The sequence below is a fragment of the Phaethon aethereus genome (assembly GCF_964289735.1).
Source record: "Phaethon aethereus genome assembly, chromosome: 1".
Lineage (NCBI taxonomy): Eukaryota > Metazoa > Chordata > Aves > Phaethontiformes > Phaethontidae > Phaethon > Phaethon aethereus.
The window spans coordinates 128,598,584-128,615,221 of record NC_138575.1 but is presented as its reverse complement, the minus strand read 5'-3'; the positions used below and the strand labels follow the sequence as shown (position 1 = coordinate 128,615,221).

Genomic DNA, 16,638 nt, shown 5'->3' with positions numbered 1-16,638 from the left:
GTCTTCTGAGACAGAATCCAGAATATTCAGTACATATGGTGCAATCACTTACTTCTCTGTAAAAATGTTTTTCTGCGTTGCTGTCCTAGAGAGTCACTAGTAGAAGGTAGAAAATTCTCTGATTTCAGCTTTTCTTGTATGCTACCCGTTAAAACATGTTAAAAGCAAGAGGGATCAACATCCTACAAGTAATACTGTATCAAATAAAATCCAGTAATCAAATCAAGCTGTATCTGAGTTACAGGCAATCTGATGGGAGCGGGGGAGTGGGGAGAGCAATTTCTTTCTGTTCCCACACCTTATGAGCAGCTTTCCAAATTGTATCGGTGAATATATTCTTCATCCAAGCAACTGAGATAGTTCATTATCAAGTAAAGAATCTTAGAGAACTTAGAAATTTAAATTTATACCACTGCTTCCATTATGTATTTATTTTCCACCGATGCTTAATCACTACATTTCAAAGGAAAGCAGTGGGAAATAAAATCTATTTATCAAGGAGATAAAAATGAGTTTGTAATCCCTGTAGGGAACCAGTAGGTGCGAAGAGATATGAGAGGAATATAATATGAATATTGTCCAAATAATTTAAATTAAATGGAGATCAATCTCTTGTTGTGGATTCATGAACTCAAGACACCCAGAGATGTATATCACAGACTTAATGTTTAACCACAGAATTACTCTTACCATGCTGTCATATAATCTTTTCTATGAATACACAAGCTTTGTCTTTAAACAGTCTCAGTTCATTGCCCTATCATAAAAAATAATTTCAGAATTTCATTCTGTGACCAATTTACATCCAATTTACCTGTAACATTATTATCTTTTAATTAAAATAATTCTTCTCTCTCCATAACATTTCCTCCATGAACATATGTAGAAAGTCAAAATCTCATCCTATCTCCTCATAGAATAAAGAAAGACTTTGAAACAGCAATTTTGAAAAGCATGCTACAATCTTTCAATCAAATCCATAATCTAATTTGTCTTCTGGGACACATTACATAAAATAGAAAGAAAACAATAAAATATTAGTTGAATGCCACACTAACACACTTCCCGTTTACAAGCTAAAGACGAAATTTGTAAGCATGCAGAATGAATTTAGACAGTCTCCAGCCATTTTCATTTTAACTGTGTGATTTACAATTAATTTCAAAATATGTATATACTGAAGCACTTACAGACACCTGAAGAGAAAAGGCCAAACGCTCCTAATGCCGGCTTTTCCTTTAGTTGTTGAATTAAGTGGTTTATTGCCTTCCAGTCAGCATTCAAGTCCTCTAATTTTTTCTAGAATAGAGAATAAAAATATATTAAATTTATAATATATAAATTACTGCAAATAAATGTAAAATAAATTAATCTAACTTTTTTTTTCTCCATCTGATGGATCACCTGAATTAAAAAAAAAACAAAACAAAACAGAAAGGTAGAAACAGCAATAAATGTTCACAAATGGGAGAGAATGATGCATAAAATCCTTCCCAGGTGGGCAACAAAAGAGCGTCGTGGTGTCAGGGTCATGAAAGCATCTTTCCTCCTCAAAGTTTTGCTGCTGAAGCTCAGGGCAACTCAGAGCCAGTGCAGCTGCCTGACCCTGACCCCAGGTTGACTTCTCGGACCAAACTCAGCCCATTCCCATCCCCATGACCTTGCCCAGCCACCTGGGGCTGTGATGGACTCTGGTTCCCCTCACCCAGCCTGATCGTGACCCCCACCCAGGGGCAGCCCCCCGGCCTGCCCTGCTTCTCAGCTGGGGGAGGCAGGAGGGGCCCTGGCTGGTGAGACCCCATCTTGCAGCCCACTGGGGAGCCCCCGCCGCTCCCAGGGAGCACTGGCCTGCCCCGATCCCTGGTCGACAGGCCTTTACACTTTTTTAGGGAACATAGGATGACTACTTCTTTAACATACTGTAGAGAGGTGGGGTTTTTTCATCACTGTGAACCTGTGATGTTTTAAAATTAAAACAGAAAGGTGAATTATGTGTTAAAAAAACCTTGTCAATAAAACCTCTGCAATTTGTAATACCAAATGCAGAACACATTCTTTCACTTATTTAAAAAAAAAAAAAAAAAGTCTTAGGAGTCTTCAGGGAGTCACAAACTTCAGTGTGTGGGCACGCAGTCCTGACCAGTAATGGCTAAACTGTTAGTTTTAAAGAAAACTGAAGTGAAAGTCTGGAGTGTGAATTACATCAGTCCTCAGATAACCCTGAGATGCATTTAGACTTGAAAATGTTGTTTCTACCCCTCTTTCTACCTTGCTTTAAGGATGGTGAAGAAGCATGAATCATTGCTTATTCTATGCTGGCATCTCTAAAATCTTAAAGTGAAGACTGCATTTCTTTTTTAAGCTGCTTCCCTGATTGTCCGCTACAAAAAGCAGCACAGCGTACCAATGCCACTCAGGAAGGCTTTCAGTGTTCTTGTGTCCAATTCATGATTAGATATATAGTCTAAATCACAATCCAGCCGTGATGGAAGCAGGATGCCTATTAAGAAAGGTGCTTTAATTACCTAGAGTCTAAGATGAGATGGGTCAGTAGGAGAGGGATAGGGAACAATACTCATTAAATTGCAGTGTGTGTACACACACACACAGAGACACTGAGGTAGCACAGTTTTATATTCTGATGTGTCAGGGGAGCGTTTCTAGACTTTTCCTTAAGCTTTGCCATAAACACGCTAAACCTCCAAAGTTCTTTTGTATCTGTCACCAATGGAGGCCAGAATATTACCTGGTATAAACTCTGCACAGCTTTTTCTGTAAATGCTTTTTGATAGGGCAGGAGAGAAAGGGTACAATTCTGCATTAGGGAATAAAACAACTTTTTATCTTTAAGAGCAGCTCAAAAACTGCATTAAAAATAACATCAAAAGTCAAGAATATCAGAGATTCTCCTTGCTAATATGATGAGGAGATTACCTCCATATGATACTATGAGCTCTAGGCAGAAAAAGCATTCAGGTATGCATGATAAATGCAACTTGTCATATGACAATTCATAATCATACATATGTTTTATTTCTGTGTGGGTTATGGACACAGAGAAAGACACACTTTGGACACATTTTATAGCAGATTTTAAAGTTCCTTTTTTTCCTGCTGTTGTAGCCCAAGAACCTACTTCCACAGTTTAAAGTGCAAAGGATTGCTCCAATATTTATTAATTCAATGGTAGAGAGAATTAGAGAACACCCTTAAAAACAAAAGCTGGGGAGATTATACTATCAGAGTCTGGCTTCATTTTACAATATATTCACAGTAAACTCAGGAAGGAGATATGGATGTTATAAATATAATATTGGTCCTCACTATGAGTAGCTATTTAATCATTCATGTGGACGTGAGCCAGGGATTTCTTTCCAGCAATGACAAAATATGAAACATGCCCATCACCGACATTAGAGAGGGTTGTCTGAGAAAACATCTACACCACTAATAAGAGAGTAGCTTGTTCCAAACTCTTCTATGAGAATTATAATTTGATCCAATCTTGCATCTGCCATAAATTAACATGCATGCATTAAAATGTTAACTTTTTTGAGCACAACAATTTTGCTGTAATTGCAATTCTAGATCTTTGGTGACAAGTATGAACATCAAAATATGTTGCATTGAGGAACACTTTTATTGATTTATTGATTTCCCTTAAATGTCAACACTGTTGCAATTTAAGTGAGGTTAACATTCATATGTGAACTAATCTCATTGACAACACTAAAACTAGATAGGAGTAGAGAGAGGAATGATGTAGTCTTTTAAATGCAAGGTTGAGGAAAATGCAAATGACTTCCTCACTACTTACTCTCCCAGCCAATATGGGAAAGGACAAATTGACTGCAGTGACAAGGGAACTACAGCTCTTCCACTGCCATAGAAATCCTTTTCTGAATAAATTGTTCTGTTAATCATGAGATTGGGGCTTAAGTTCTTTCTATTGCCACTGTCACCAGCAGTGACCAGTCACAGTCACCAACCTCTCCCTCCTCTACCTGCAAAAGATTTACAGAAATGTATTTCAAAAACATGAAATCAATTTTATAAAAGTGAATAGGTCTGATTATTGAAGTGCTAGTACTTAAAGGATCACATGTCTCATCCCATTCTTGATTCTTGAATCAGCATATACTAGGATTTCATTTGCCAACAAAAATATTTTTACAGTCCTGCATTACAAAATTCCAATATCAGCACTTTTAGTATGTTTAGTGAAGGTGTAAAAATAAAACTTATTTCAGGGACATAACTATGAGATACTATTAAGTATGTGTCAATATGAATCAATGGGATTTAATTTACATTCAAACCATTATAATGAGAATATATTATAAAGACTGCAAAAATAAACAGCTAAACATTAGGAAATGCCAGAATAATATCAGCTATTAATTCAGATACAATACACATAATTGCACCAATAGCTTTAATTCCCTGATGCATACAGTTTTCTAGCACAGGAGAGGCTTGCAGTGTGAACAAGTCTATAGGATCTCTACTTCATGTATTGAAAATAATGGGAAGATTTGTCGTGAACTAAGAAAATCAGAGAGAAAAAAAGGAAGCTAAGGCAAAGGTGCCTCAGAACTAAATAATCTACAAAGTTGTCAAGCAATGCTATGCAAGTAATTAATGGTTTTAAAGAGGCCATGTAATTCTATCTTTTTTTCTGTGTCACAAACTAAACAAGAAATAGGAGTTTAAGTATTGGATTGCTGCTTGCAGTGTGAGTGTTATCTATATTCTGTACTGAATCAGCCTAAACCAAGGCCACCACAGCAGCTTTAATTCAAGAATTTTCTAAAATTTTGAGTGCTTAACTTTGCAGCCTTGTTAATAAATTTTGAAGAACACCTTAATCTGAGTACAAATTATTTCTGCTTCCACAAAATACCTTTTGTGTAGAAATTGATTTTGACGTTTGCTGAAAAGCCTCTGTTGGAACATATAAGAGTAGACATTGCTTGAGGTTACTCATGAAGAATGATGACAGAAGGCCATCTCAGTATAAGTGGGTGGAAGCTTAAGGAAACCTACATCAAGAAAGCAATTCAACAGACCTGACAGTATATATTCACTGTTTTATGACTTATTGTACAAGACAGACAGTGAACCAGAAATTAACTTCACAGGTTGTTCAATTAACTGAACTACAGAATGTAATGAAAAAAAGGAAAATGCAATTAAAGAGGGACTAGAAATTAAATATTCACTACTCCACAAGTAGTTATTAATTTTCTCACAGACACATTTTATAACATAATTGTCAAAACTACAACTCAAGGAACATCATAATTATTATTTAAAGACTTCTCTTGTTCCAATAAATCTGGTAGAAATTGGCAGTTTTCAGTGTCTTTGACGTGAACACTTAAAAGAAATAGACAGAGAGTACACTTCTATGTCAGAAGTTTGGCCTAAACAGAATCATTTCACACCGTTTATATTTCTCTCAGTGATAGATAAAACAAGTTCTCCTTGAAAATGCCAGCATTCATTCTGCAAATTACAAAAATGTACAAAGCCAAAATCTCTAGTTTTTTCATTTTTTCAAGTGCTTTTCTTGTTAAAATACGGAGTAAAATCCTCTAAGACTGAAGCTGAAGTCATACAAAATGAGTGCATGCAGTTATTTCAGGATGATTTTTGTTCCATCATCCATTCAGTGTTCAGATCACATGTTTTGGTTCCGAAAAATAATAGCTTTGTACTAGCCAAGGAATACACCCAACACAAAGTCAAAAGCTTTATTTCTGCCCACTCATTAGCACGCTACTTTTAAGTCACCTTGAGTTTACCTCTTTTGGTGTTTTATCACTGCTTAGGAGAACTGATCATTAAAAAACAAAAGCATAGATACCGAAGGGGAAAAAAACTTTTAGGCATTTCTGTTCAGAAGAGAAGAAACCATATCATTCTTAAACACTTACTAGTTTCTAAAGTGGAGATAAGTGCATTTGTGTGCTCCTGTGAATGGAGATCTGCTGGTGGGATTTACAGGTAATTTAAAGGAAATTTTGTAAAAGTAGGAAAATAATACTCCAAGTATAGTGACTAAATAGAGATGGAAAACCAAGAAAATTACTGTAGCTGTCACCTACAGACATCCTAACTTTGTGAGGAAACTGGTTTCTCTAAAATGAAGTTATTGAGTGCTGTAGGTTTGGAAAAGATCTAAATACAAAGTTTATTATTTCTGCCCACTCAGAAGCAATTGCAATAGATACTTAGTGCAATCAATAAGCCACTATTACATTTTCTGGTAACTCTTATTAATCATGTTCATAGACACTTTATTAGCACTTATAAAACCAGAAGCCAGGTCAAGCTCTGGTTGATGTGGTAGTGACCTTACTAGTTTGTTCTCCCACTCCAAAAGTAACTGAACCACACACGGGAGGCTGCTTGCTGATGATTTTCTGCTTTAAGACTCTACAGGATAGTAAATGATGCTCTAGTCTCAATGAAGGTCTACATAGTCTTTAGGAAACTGAGTATAAAATATCCCCTTCAAACTGATTCCTACGTTGGGGAAAAGGATTCTCTAGTACATTTTTCTAAGATAAGCTTTGGGAGGCATTAGTCTTCTTAATAATGTATTCTCTGCTGCAAACCAGAATCAAGTCAGTCATTCTACATGAATTTTGGCAGAGAAACTAAGTGGGAAAGCTCTATATTGCCATGTCTTCTTTCCTTCACAATGGAAAAATTTTAAAGCAAAGGACTCTCTTTATGACTTGACTCTTATCTGTTCTAGAAAACAGGTTCTTTTTTTTTAATTGACAAAATTTCTGAAAGTAAAATTCAAAATAAGGGAGTTTAAAAACATGTTTTATCTTGCCATTAATTAGGCCCCCAAAATTACATATGCTTTCAGTGTGAATTACTTCTGAATAGGTAGAGCAACTTTAATGTCAAAACCAATATTCCCATCACAATACGCAAAAATTTTCTGGCTGGAAACATTACATTTCTCCTGTCTATGCTGTCACAGAACAGAAGAAATGCCATTTGCCAAGTTCTTTCATTGATTTTAAACAGAGCACATCAAGGACAAGTGTACAACAGGGGAAGCATAACCCATTACTCTGTAATGGATATTGCTAGAGGTTGCTTCATTACCTTTACTGGATGAGTGGCTGGTTTTTCCTTATATAAATGACACCCTTTAGACAAAACCTCTTCCACATTCGGCTGTTTAGCCTGCACTGCTGCTTCAGTTTCCTGAAAAATAAAAAAACATGCAGTGTAGATTAACCGTAGCATAAGCAATAAGTCTGAAAAGTCCTGAAGCTCCATGGGAAGCTGTAAAACACCAATAGATTAGTTTCTACTCAGGATTGGTTTCTGGGAAAACTTATGGATAGTTCCAGCTAAGGACAAAGAGGGTCACCAGAGAAAACAAAAGGAAAGAGGGATGGAAAAAAGTAATGCTGGCAAAATAAACAGCAGTAGGTCCCTTCATCCTGAGGGTTTCAATAAAACAATTATAAAGCTGCCACAAATTCATACTAGGAAAGACAGGCATGAGAAATCTCATTTAAACAGTTCTGTCCTTTTGTCTGTTTTACATTACCAGCAGATTAAAAGTACACTGGTTAATATTTTGTTCATACAGTACATGGCATTAAAACCATATCATAAGATGCAACAATGATACTGAATTTAGGAAAATTAGATATTGATATAAAACCACTATTACTAGTAGTAAACTAGCCCTTATCTACTAAAGCATTTATACTAATGAATTGAAAACAAAAGCACAGTAGCAGTTGCATATAGGCATGGGGAGGCACCTACCATTAACAATGACATCCTACTGAATTAACAACAGCATATTCTCTAACAATTTTCTTTTTTAATCTGGAAGAGGGAATTCGTGTGCTAGTATGAGGCAACTCCAGGAAATCCTTCCCAACATACATCAGCTTCATTTCATCAGGCACTGACCAAATAAAAAATGGGTTAAGCACTACATGCAGATAATTAAAAGCAAAAAAAAAAAAAAAAAAAAAGAAAACAACCCACTGAAAAATGTAAAAGAAAAGATAAACTACACCTGGAGATTCATATTGTTTTAATTTTTCAAGTAATAGAAGAAATTAAAAAAAAAAAGAGATAGGCAAAAATCCTAGCGTTATCTGAGATATTAAAATTAACTCTTTGGTTTGTTTTTGTTTTCCTCTTGCCACGCTTCTCCCATCTATTTTATAGCTTGATTACCTTGTCCTAACCAATATTGCAGAATGCCCACTGACTCTCCGACGGGATTTTCTGTCCACAATCTCAGTTATCATTAGTGTGACAGCAGACAAGATTGTGTGCCAGGCTTGTCACTATCTGATCTGACACATAATTTCATTGGCGGAAATCTGCTATTCTTTGCTCTGTAACAAGCTGGTTGAAATCTATGTAATTTTAAGTCTCAGAAAGGGACCATTTTGGTTCTCTGTTTCAGCTCAACATAGAAAACATATCTACAGTCTTGCCTGAAATTTTACTTGTAAAACTTCATGGAAAATCAGTAAAAATAAAAAGTGTTGATAAATTCATTATCATCTCCCATTTGTCATTTCAAATATTATTTATCAATAGCAAATGAAGTGAATTAAAGGTTGTGTCATTTCTTGCAATGATATTTGAAACGTGTTTGCATTTAATTGTTTTTTATTACTCATTTCAAAATTAATGACATATAACTGTAAGGATTCATAGAGAATGAGCACTGAAAAGCAATGCAAAGCAAAATTGGGATATTGAGGGGTAGGATTTTATTAACCTGTTGATCAAACCCTCATTAAAGTCCTATTTTCTTTCTGTTTCTATCCTAGGTTAGATTTCTACTTTCTTACTCACCGTATAAAGAAAAAAAATAATCAAGGAATGTTAATGAAGAAGGTAGTTTTCTGTCTATGTTGATGAAAAAGGGGCATTTTAATATTTGATTAGCGTTGTGTTTTGTTTTTTTTTTAAACTAAGCCATCTGCAGTATTTCGCTAATATTTTGTGTTATTCTACATGTCTCAAATACTTATGTTATTTTATAACAGCACCAGGTATGATCACAAATTCTGGAGCAGGAAAAACACATTACAACTCCTTGCAGAGCCCACGGATATCAGGATCATTATGGGTGCACCTACACTGCTGGTTTAACCTGCAGCACGGATGTGCCTTTGAAGTGGATCCCTCAATCTTCTCCACTCACTGGGCTTCACTTTCCACCGTGGACTGGTCTGGGAGCACACAAACTGGCTTCTGTCAGGCTGTAACCAGTTCTAGGAGGGCACCTAACACAGGCCCAGGCCCAGAGAGCACCACCAGCTCTGACTGCCCCTGTCCAGCCCCCACCATGTTTCCCCTCACCCTGCCCATGGCCCAGGGCCCCACGGCGGGCCCCTGTAGCCATCAGCTCCTGCCCCAGCAACACCGCAGCAGGGCTGGTCTCCAGCTCCCTACAGTCTTGCCCTATCTGGCCATGGGACCCACTGAGCTGGGTTCACCCATGGGGCCACCTCCTATCCCCAGGGAGGTGCCCGATACCGAGGACTGGGGCTGCCCTGGTGCCTCCCAACTGTCCCGCTCCTGGCTGGGCAACGGGATGGGCCCTGGCTGCAAAGCCCTGGCCTGAAGGCCCCTCAAGGCGAGCCCTCCAATGCCCTGGCCCACAGAAAGCCACTGGCCCTGCAGAGCCCCGGCAGCTGTAACAAGGATAGAGCACACCCAGGCACTTACTGGTCCCTCGCAGGTCATCTTCACCATTTCCCCTTAACATTTTCTAAATATGTTAAAAGGCAGAGGCTCTTTCAGAAAGCTCTCTTAAACTTTGTCATACATTTGATCTGACTAGGTTTGTAATAACAGCCATTAACAATAACAGTCAAGTTTCAGGACCTGAAAAATTCCAACCCAGAAGAACTTGGCTACGGAAGGCACTCCAGACTAACTAAAAGGACTATTCATAACAGGAGTTACTACTCAAGTCCTGCAGCTGTAACAAAATTTGGCTGCTCAATACTTATCTGTACTCTACCTTCTATAGTGAAATTTGAAACATGATTTACCATATAAACACATGTAAATAGGCCAATTTCCATTTTAAAATTAAGAGAAAAAGAAAGAAAAAAAAAATGATTGATGGTAACATTCAACTCTACATTCTCCAGAAAAGAAGAAAACATTTAACAATCCTTTTCAATGTCATTATATTATGCTAATCGTAGTATACACAACACATAAAAACAAAGATATCCTATTGCTATGTATTATATAAGCATTTGAAATGGTATTCTTCACAGATTCAAAAGGTAGTTGTTCTTTATGGATAGAATACAGGTATAACTCTCCATAACCAGGTAACAGAAACATTATATATTTAGCTGTTACATCCCCGGTTCCTTCTGCTCTACAGTTTTCTGGGTTATATGAACTAATCTTGAGTAGTCTGATCTTTCAAAATCAATGACCTTGACCTAGACCAAAATGCATTGTGCAAGACTATCCAATATAGCATGATGGTTCGTTTGAGATTTATGTGGAAATATAAAGAAAGTTAGGAGTCTGAACAAAAAAGATGTTCTCAGTATCTCGTCATTCATTTGGACACCACCAAAATAAACAGCTGTCTTATTTGTTAGAGCAACAACTACTTTTTAATGGTTGCACATTAATTCCAACATCAACTAAAACCATCACAAAATTATTTTAAATAAGTGCACACCTGACATTAAGTCACTGCAGTAACTTTGAAGGAGCTCTTTGCTCAGTTCTCTGCCTGATGGGATAGCACCCTGATGAATTCTGCCCAGTGAGCAAGTTTCCAGCAATTTCAAGTCCATTTACTAAGTGACACCCTATTAATATGGGTCGATAAGCAAGAGAGTAGTCTCAGGATACTGCTCCATCACTCAGTTCCCAAAGAGAACAAAAAGGTAACGACTGTAACATGGCCTCCAATAGTTCACTCACAACAAAGAGACCGCAGTTATTACCTAGCCTGTGCCGGATCCCGGAGAATAGCACACTTCCAGAGGAGAGCCTGACGTCCGCTGTTGATCACACAGGCCAGGCTACCACTTAAGCTAATAGGAGTTGTCCACATCCATCAGTTTTTAGATAACACCATAACTTTTAAAAGTCCAATCCAAGATCGCTGATTCTCCTGCCACGCTCGCTTTGCTTGCTGAGGGAGGACGCCTGTGGGGCAGATGCAGCACTGTCTCTGGGAGACAGAGCTGCCTCTACTGGAACTGCACAAGTTATGAACTGCCCGTGAAAGGAATCATACTGCTACTTCTGGGCTGCGTGATGAATATGCTAATTAAACTTTTCACACATATGGCAAATTAAAATACATCATCATTGGAAACTGCTGTTTCTCAAACACATATAAACAACAAGAATCAGAGGCCACCTTTTTTCCATGACGTACCGTCTATGAATTTTTCAGTGGTGATAAAATGGTGCATCTGAACTGATGAAAGCCTACTGCTGAAGAAGCCACATTGGCTTCTGCATTTCCAACAGCACGTCAGTTCAACCTGCTGAACAAATTTACAGGCTGAAAAAGTGGCAGAGACTTGTCTACAGCCCCATCTGGACTATGAAAATCTGTTGATGTAGCTCAGAACTTAGAAAATTCGTACTCCCTACATGAAACCAATATATTGTCTAAACCTCTGGTGTGTATGCCAATGGAAGAGAAAGTTTGATGGCTTGGCATATGTTACTTCAGGAGATGGTAACTATGCTAGCAGACATAAACAGGCTGTTTGACATATGCTGCACATGTACTAGGAGGCCCAGACATCTATCTATAAAAGTATCTCCAGCATTTCAGACTGTGTATTGGTCTATATTAAGAACCACAAGCACCGATTCACCTTCTCTGGTAACACTGGTAAAGCTTTTGGGGCTGATTTCTCAGTGAGATTATGTCTGCAGGCAGAGCAGGAGAAGCTCAGGGTTATTAAACCTGTGTCTTCATGGTGAAGTGCAACACAAAAATGGAAACTTAATTACAAACTTCAAATAAAAAAATGTAACTATGAAATTAATATAGTGAGTTGTTTTAAAAGTCATGACCTCTTTTTATCAAGATGGTACATTAAATGAAGATTAAAGAAAAGAATTTTTTCACTGGAAAACAGAAGCAGTAAGAAATTTCCCTTCACTTTACTGATAGAGACAAGGCAGTGATGTTTAACAAACAAATATACCAAATCTAAACCCTAAAATAATTTGGAAGCTTTTAATTTCAAAAAGGCTTTTCCAAAATAATCAGATGTATATTCTCATGTATATTTGACTTGAAAACAGAAAATTACATTTAATTGTTTTTCTTTTCTTTTAGATGAGGTGTAACTTGTAGCCAGAATTCTGAGGTGGATTTTCTTATTCATGCACATGAGAAGCTCCAGCAAGATTCATTGAAATACTCACACCTATCTTCCAGGTTACTATTCCAAGATATTTTAAGGAAAAAGCTATAAATAAATGGGTGAGGTTCCGAGTGCCGTATTTTTTCCTCACAAGTAAAGAATGAGAAGTGGCTAGAAAACGTGAATATACTCCCATCTTCAAGAATTCTGGTTCTAAATAAGTGACCTCATTTTTTTCTTTTGACTCAGCTCTGTACATTCCTATTCATGGAGCAGGCTAACAAGCTAAACCACCACAAAGAGTGGTCAGAGGAGATTTAATTAAAATACATCAAAGTTCAGCTATACCACGGTGAGCATTGGCTCTTGATGGTAGGTCAGACAGTAGAGTCAATGGCATTCTCAGTGTTCACTTTAGATATTTCTACAATATTATTAGAATACATCCAAGACATATTATTAAAACTTCTGTAACCGTATTGAGGTGGGACCTAACCCACCAGGAAGAAACTGCAGTCACCAGTATTTAAAGTTCCTGCATAAAGACTTTAATTAATCTTGATAAAATTCAAGGAGGCAGAAGATTGTACCTCTGTTCTTTTCTACATAACAGATTAAAAGGTTTGATATCTTCCCGAATATTTTACTTCTCTCTATGTAGAAAGAAAATGCTCTGTGAACATCTAAGTTATAGAATTTAGCTTCACCTTCCTGTCTTAGGGTTTTATGGAAGGAAAAACCCCAAAACCCACGTAATTCAATTTAAAGACCATTCCATCAGTGATTTAGATAGAAGCTTAGTGTAAAACTGCTTTATCACTAAAAATATTCTGTAACTAGTGGACAAACAATTTTACATACCTGCTTCTAAAAATGCCATTTTAATGAGTAAATAAAATAACCATTCTTTCCCCCATTATCTTAAATCACTGTTATTTCAAATGTGACACCCAAAGTACGATCCCAAGGCAGGGTTAGAAGCTATCTTAATGGGGAAAAGAGTATTGTGAGATTCATCCAGCTTTTTTAAGTAAAGTGTGAAAAAGACAGTCATATGATTTTAATGAGAGACTGGAAAATTGATACAGCTATAGCTCTTGGCCTATGTGAACAATTTTCGAGACACTTTAGAGGATAAACAATTATTTCACAGAAAAGAGCACTACACAAAGGACCTTTTCCTTTTGAAAGTGCAACGGTTCAATTTTAGAGTTCATAACTACTTTCTAAACCTATGAGTGCAGCCTTTGTACAGTTTAGAAAATATGCAGACACTGCGTCTATTAAGATCTGGTGGTGTTTTTCATTATTCCACTCCCTGCAATATCTCTTATTGCTGGCACTAGAAAAGGGAAGGAAAGAAAAGAAAAAGGAAATCCTCTGCAATGAAATGGAACTAAGAAGGTCCCAAAATTTAAGTCATGAAAATCAAGTGCCTGAAATAGCAATTCCCACCACTTTGCAGAGTGAAAGGATTTTTTTTCCTAAGCATGTTGGCTATCAGAAATTTCTGAGCTTTCTCTGTACTTCTAGAGGAGATGAAATACAGTAATTTTTTCCCCACACAGAAAAATCAGTATCTATCCATTGCAGCTGTCTGTCCTGAACAGGAAATTTCCTGGATGTACTGAAGATAGGTGAAATTATTAGCTGTAAAGACATGACCTACAGATATGGCATATGAAAAGAACAGGGCTATGGTGGTCATATACCAATAAAGCACAGTTAATCATCTGGTTGGACCGTGAAAAGGCCCAGTAAGAATAATTCTTAGAGACTGGATATGATTCAGAAAATAAAATAATTTTGAGGCTTGACAGGACACGGGATGAAACAGCTGTTCCTATTCTACCTACACTGCAGAACCTGTCTTAGTTCCAGTGCATAATATAAAAGAGATAATAACAAATCCAGGAGAACTGACACAGAAGAAAGAAATTTTGCACAGAAGCATAATGAGAAATTCTTGAGAGAAAATAAGGGAAGTCCCAATAATTTTACAAGCTGTCTCCTAGTTACTCATTTAAAAGGTTGTTAGCAAAATGGAAAGGTAAAAGAATCAATATAGAGTTAAAATCTGACTTATCTGGCCTAGCTTATCAAGCAGACACTGACAAATGAAGGCTGATGGAAGGAAAAATACAGCAATGTCCAGTTGGCACTTTCATTCCCTCGTGTAGGTGAATTTTCTTTTATTTGTTTATAATTAGGTTTGTTACTCCTCAGCCATGCTCTTCTCTTATGTTCTAACTGCAGGTTGTCAAATATATAATGAAGTGATCAACAAGAGCTGACGGATTTCCTCTTGTCATTCAAAGCTTATCAAGGACAAAACCCAAATACAAGTCATTTTTAAGAATGAAAAGTTACTTTTTTTTTAAGGCTGGACAATTTTTATCTGTGAAAAATTAACACAATTTGCTATTTTAAATATATGGCAAGTGACCATCACGGGCAGTAAACAGACACAAATACTACACCCAGAGGCAGTTTGAAGCTTCTTTACCAGCATAGGCAAAAATCAAGTTTGTGTAAACCTTGGAAAAGAGGACTCAAGTATAGAGAATTACAAGAGGGATGAATGATGACCCAGAAGGTAAGGAGGAGTAAAGTGAAAAGACAGGGAAACTGCGTAAGCAAGGAGAAAAGATCACTGAGATTGCAAGAGGATTTGGAGGTAAGGTGGCTGGAAAACATAAAATGGTGTTTAATGTTGTCTAGAGAAAAAGATTTGGATGAGTCAGAATGATTTCAGTGAGCTAGAAGTGGGAACAGGAATTTCTGTGTTTTGTCAACTCATTCACTATCTGGAACATCATTTCTCCATCCATTCCTTAAAATGCAGTGACTTGCATTTCTGTTCATCCCCTCCACATCTTCATCTATAGTCACCTACATTTGTCACAATCCCCAAGGAAAACTGTTTTCCAGAGGAAATGGCAGTGCTGAGACAAAGATCTGGAGGAATTCCCAGGGAATGCAGCTGTAACCTTCTATGGCTGCAGGAGGTATTCTGTCTCCTAAGGTTTTTGGAGGCAGGAGGTAGAGGAGCAGGCACTACTACCTCTGTCCTCTCCCCCGTGTCCTTTCCCAATCTCCTTCCTTCCATCCCACACATCCTGAGCTCTCCTGAAGAGGTAAGGACCACCATCAGCAAACATTTATAGAACATGTAGGATAGAGCTGACTGTTCAGATTGGAACAGAGAATCTCCAGTTCCTCGTTTAACAACAGGGGAGTTGGAATCAAACTCAGCATCCCAGGCCATTTGATCCTAAAAAGTAAATCATTGCAATGGCAAAGAATTTGTGGAAGTAAAGTATTAAATGCAGATAAAACCCACACAAATTTATACAATGGTAATATGCATAATATTAAAATAAAGCCCAGAAATGCAAAAGAAAAAAAAAAAGCTAAGAACCGTTAGCTCAGTGTATCCATTTATTACACTGCGCAGCATGTTCAACCAGAAAAAAACAAAGGAATAGGGAATGAGGTTGGGTTAACATCTGTATTTTCATTTACTAATTACTCAACGCATCTTTTACATTTGTTGTCATTGTTTAAAAAAGAACAAAAAACAAACAAACAAACCCCACAGAACAAATGCAGAGGAGAAAAGATGTTTTACATACACGTTGACTCAAACTAGTTAATGGATTCTTTGACTAATTTAAGAAGATTAATTCTATGATGAAACAATTAATGCAGATTTTGAGGATACAATAGATAATTTAGAAGGTGAAAGAGCACTTAAATTGCACAATTTAACAAAACTTGAGCCATGGAACTACAATCACAAGACCTGTATGCCTAACAGACAGTGTCACACAGTGCAGAACACACCTCCCTGGTGAAAAATTCAAGGGGGGAAATTGAGACAAAGAGATACCATCAAGACGGATTTTACCAGACACTCACTCTCCATCTGGCCAGCTGCTGTCAGGGTCTTGCACATACAGCCAGCGAATCTGTAACTTTCCAGAGATCTAGAGCAGGTCAAAGGTATTTGTCCTGAAGCCACTATCTTTAGCTCCTCATCTCTGGTAAGATGACCTTATTTGCATAGGATTAGGCAGAAAAGATTATAAATCTCAAAATAATATAGATATATGCACTGAATGGAAAAATCAGGCAAATTCAAAAAGGCAATGATGGAAAATGAAAAGTCGGCCTTCAGCCCAACATTCTAGTTCTAGTTATACAAATGGTGGTTGTAACTCCATATTAACTCCTTGGATAAACAGAT

The 16,638-nt window shown here is 37.2% G+C and overlaps 1 protein-coding gene across 4 annotated transcripts in view; it reads right to left on the bottom strand.

The window, feature by feature from the left end:
* DMD (dystrophin) overlaps positions 1 to 16,638 on the bottom strand; it is a gene marked incomplete at both ends in the record, with an annotated part of 1,339,794 nt that overhangs the window by 376,166 nt on the left and 946,990 nt on the right. For 3 of the 4 annotated variants that reach the window (XM_082008889.1, XM_082008891.1, XM_082008888.1), the window contains 2 exons: positions 1,191 to 1,299; positions 7,132 to 7,233. In XM_082008889.1, coding sequence (XP_081865015.1) covers positions 1,191 to 1,299; positions 7,132 to 7,233 — 211 coding nt within the window. The remainder of the gene's footprint in view (positions 1 to 1,190; positions 1,300 to 7,131; positions 7,234 to 16,638) is intronic. The other variant, XM_082008890.1, reaches the window with a different exon arrangement.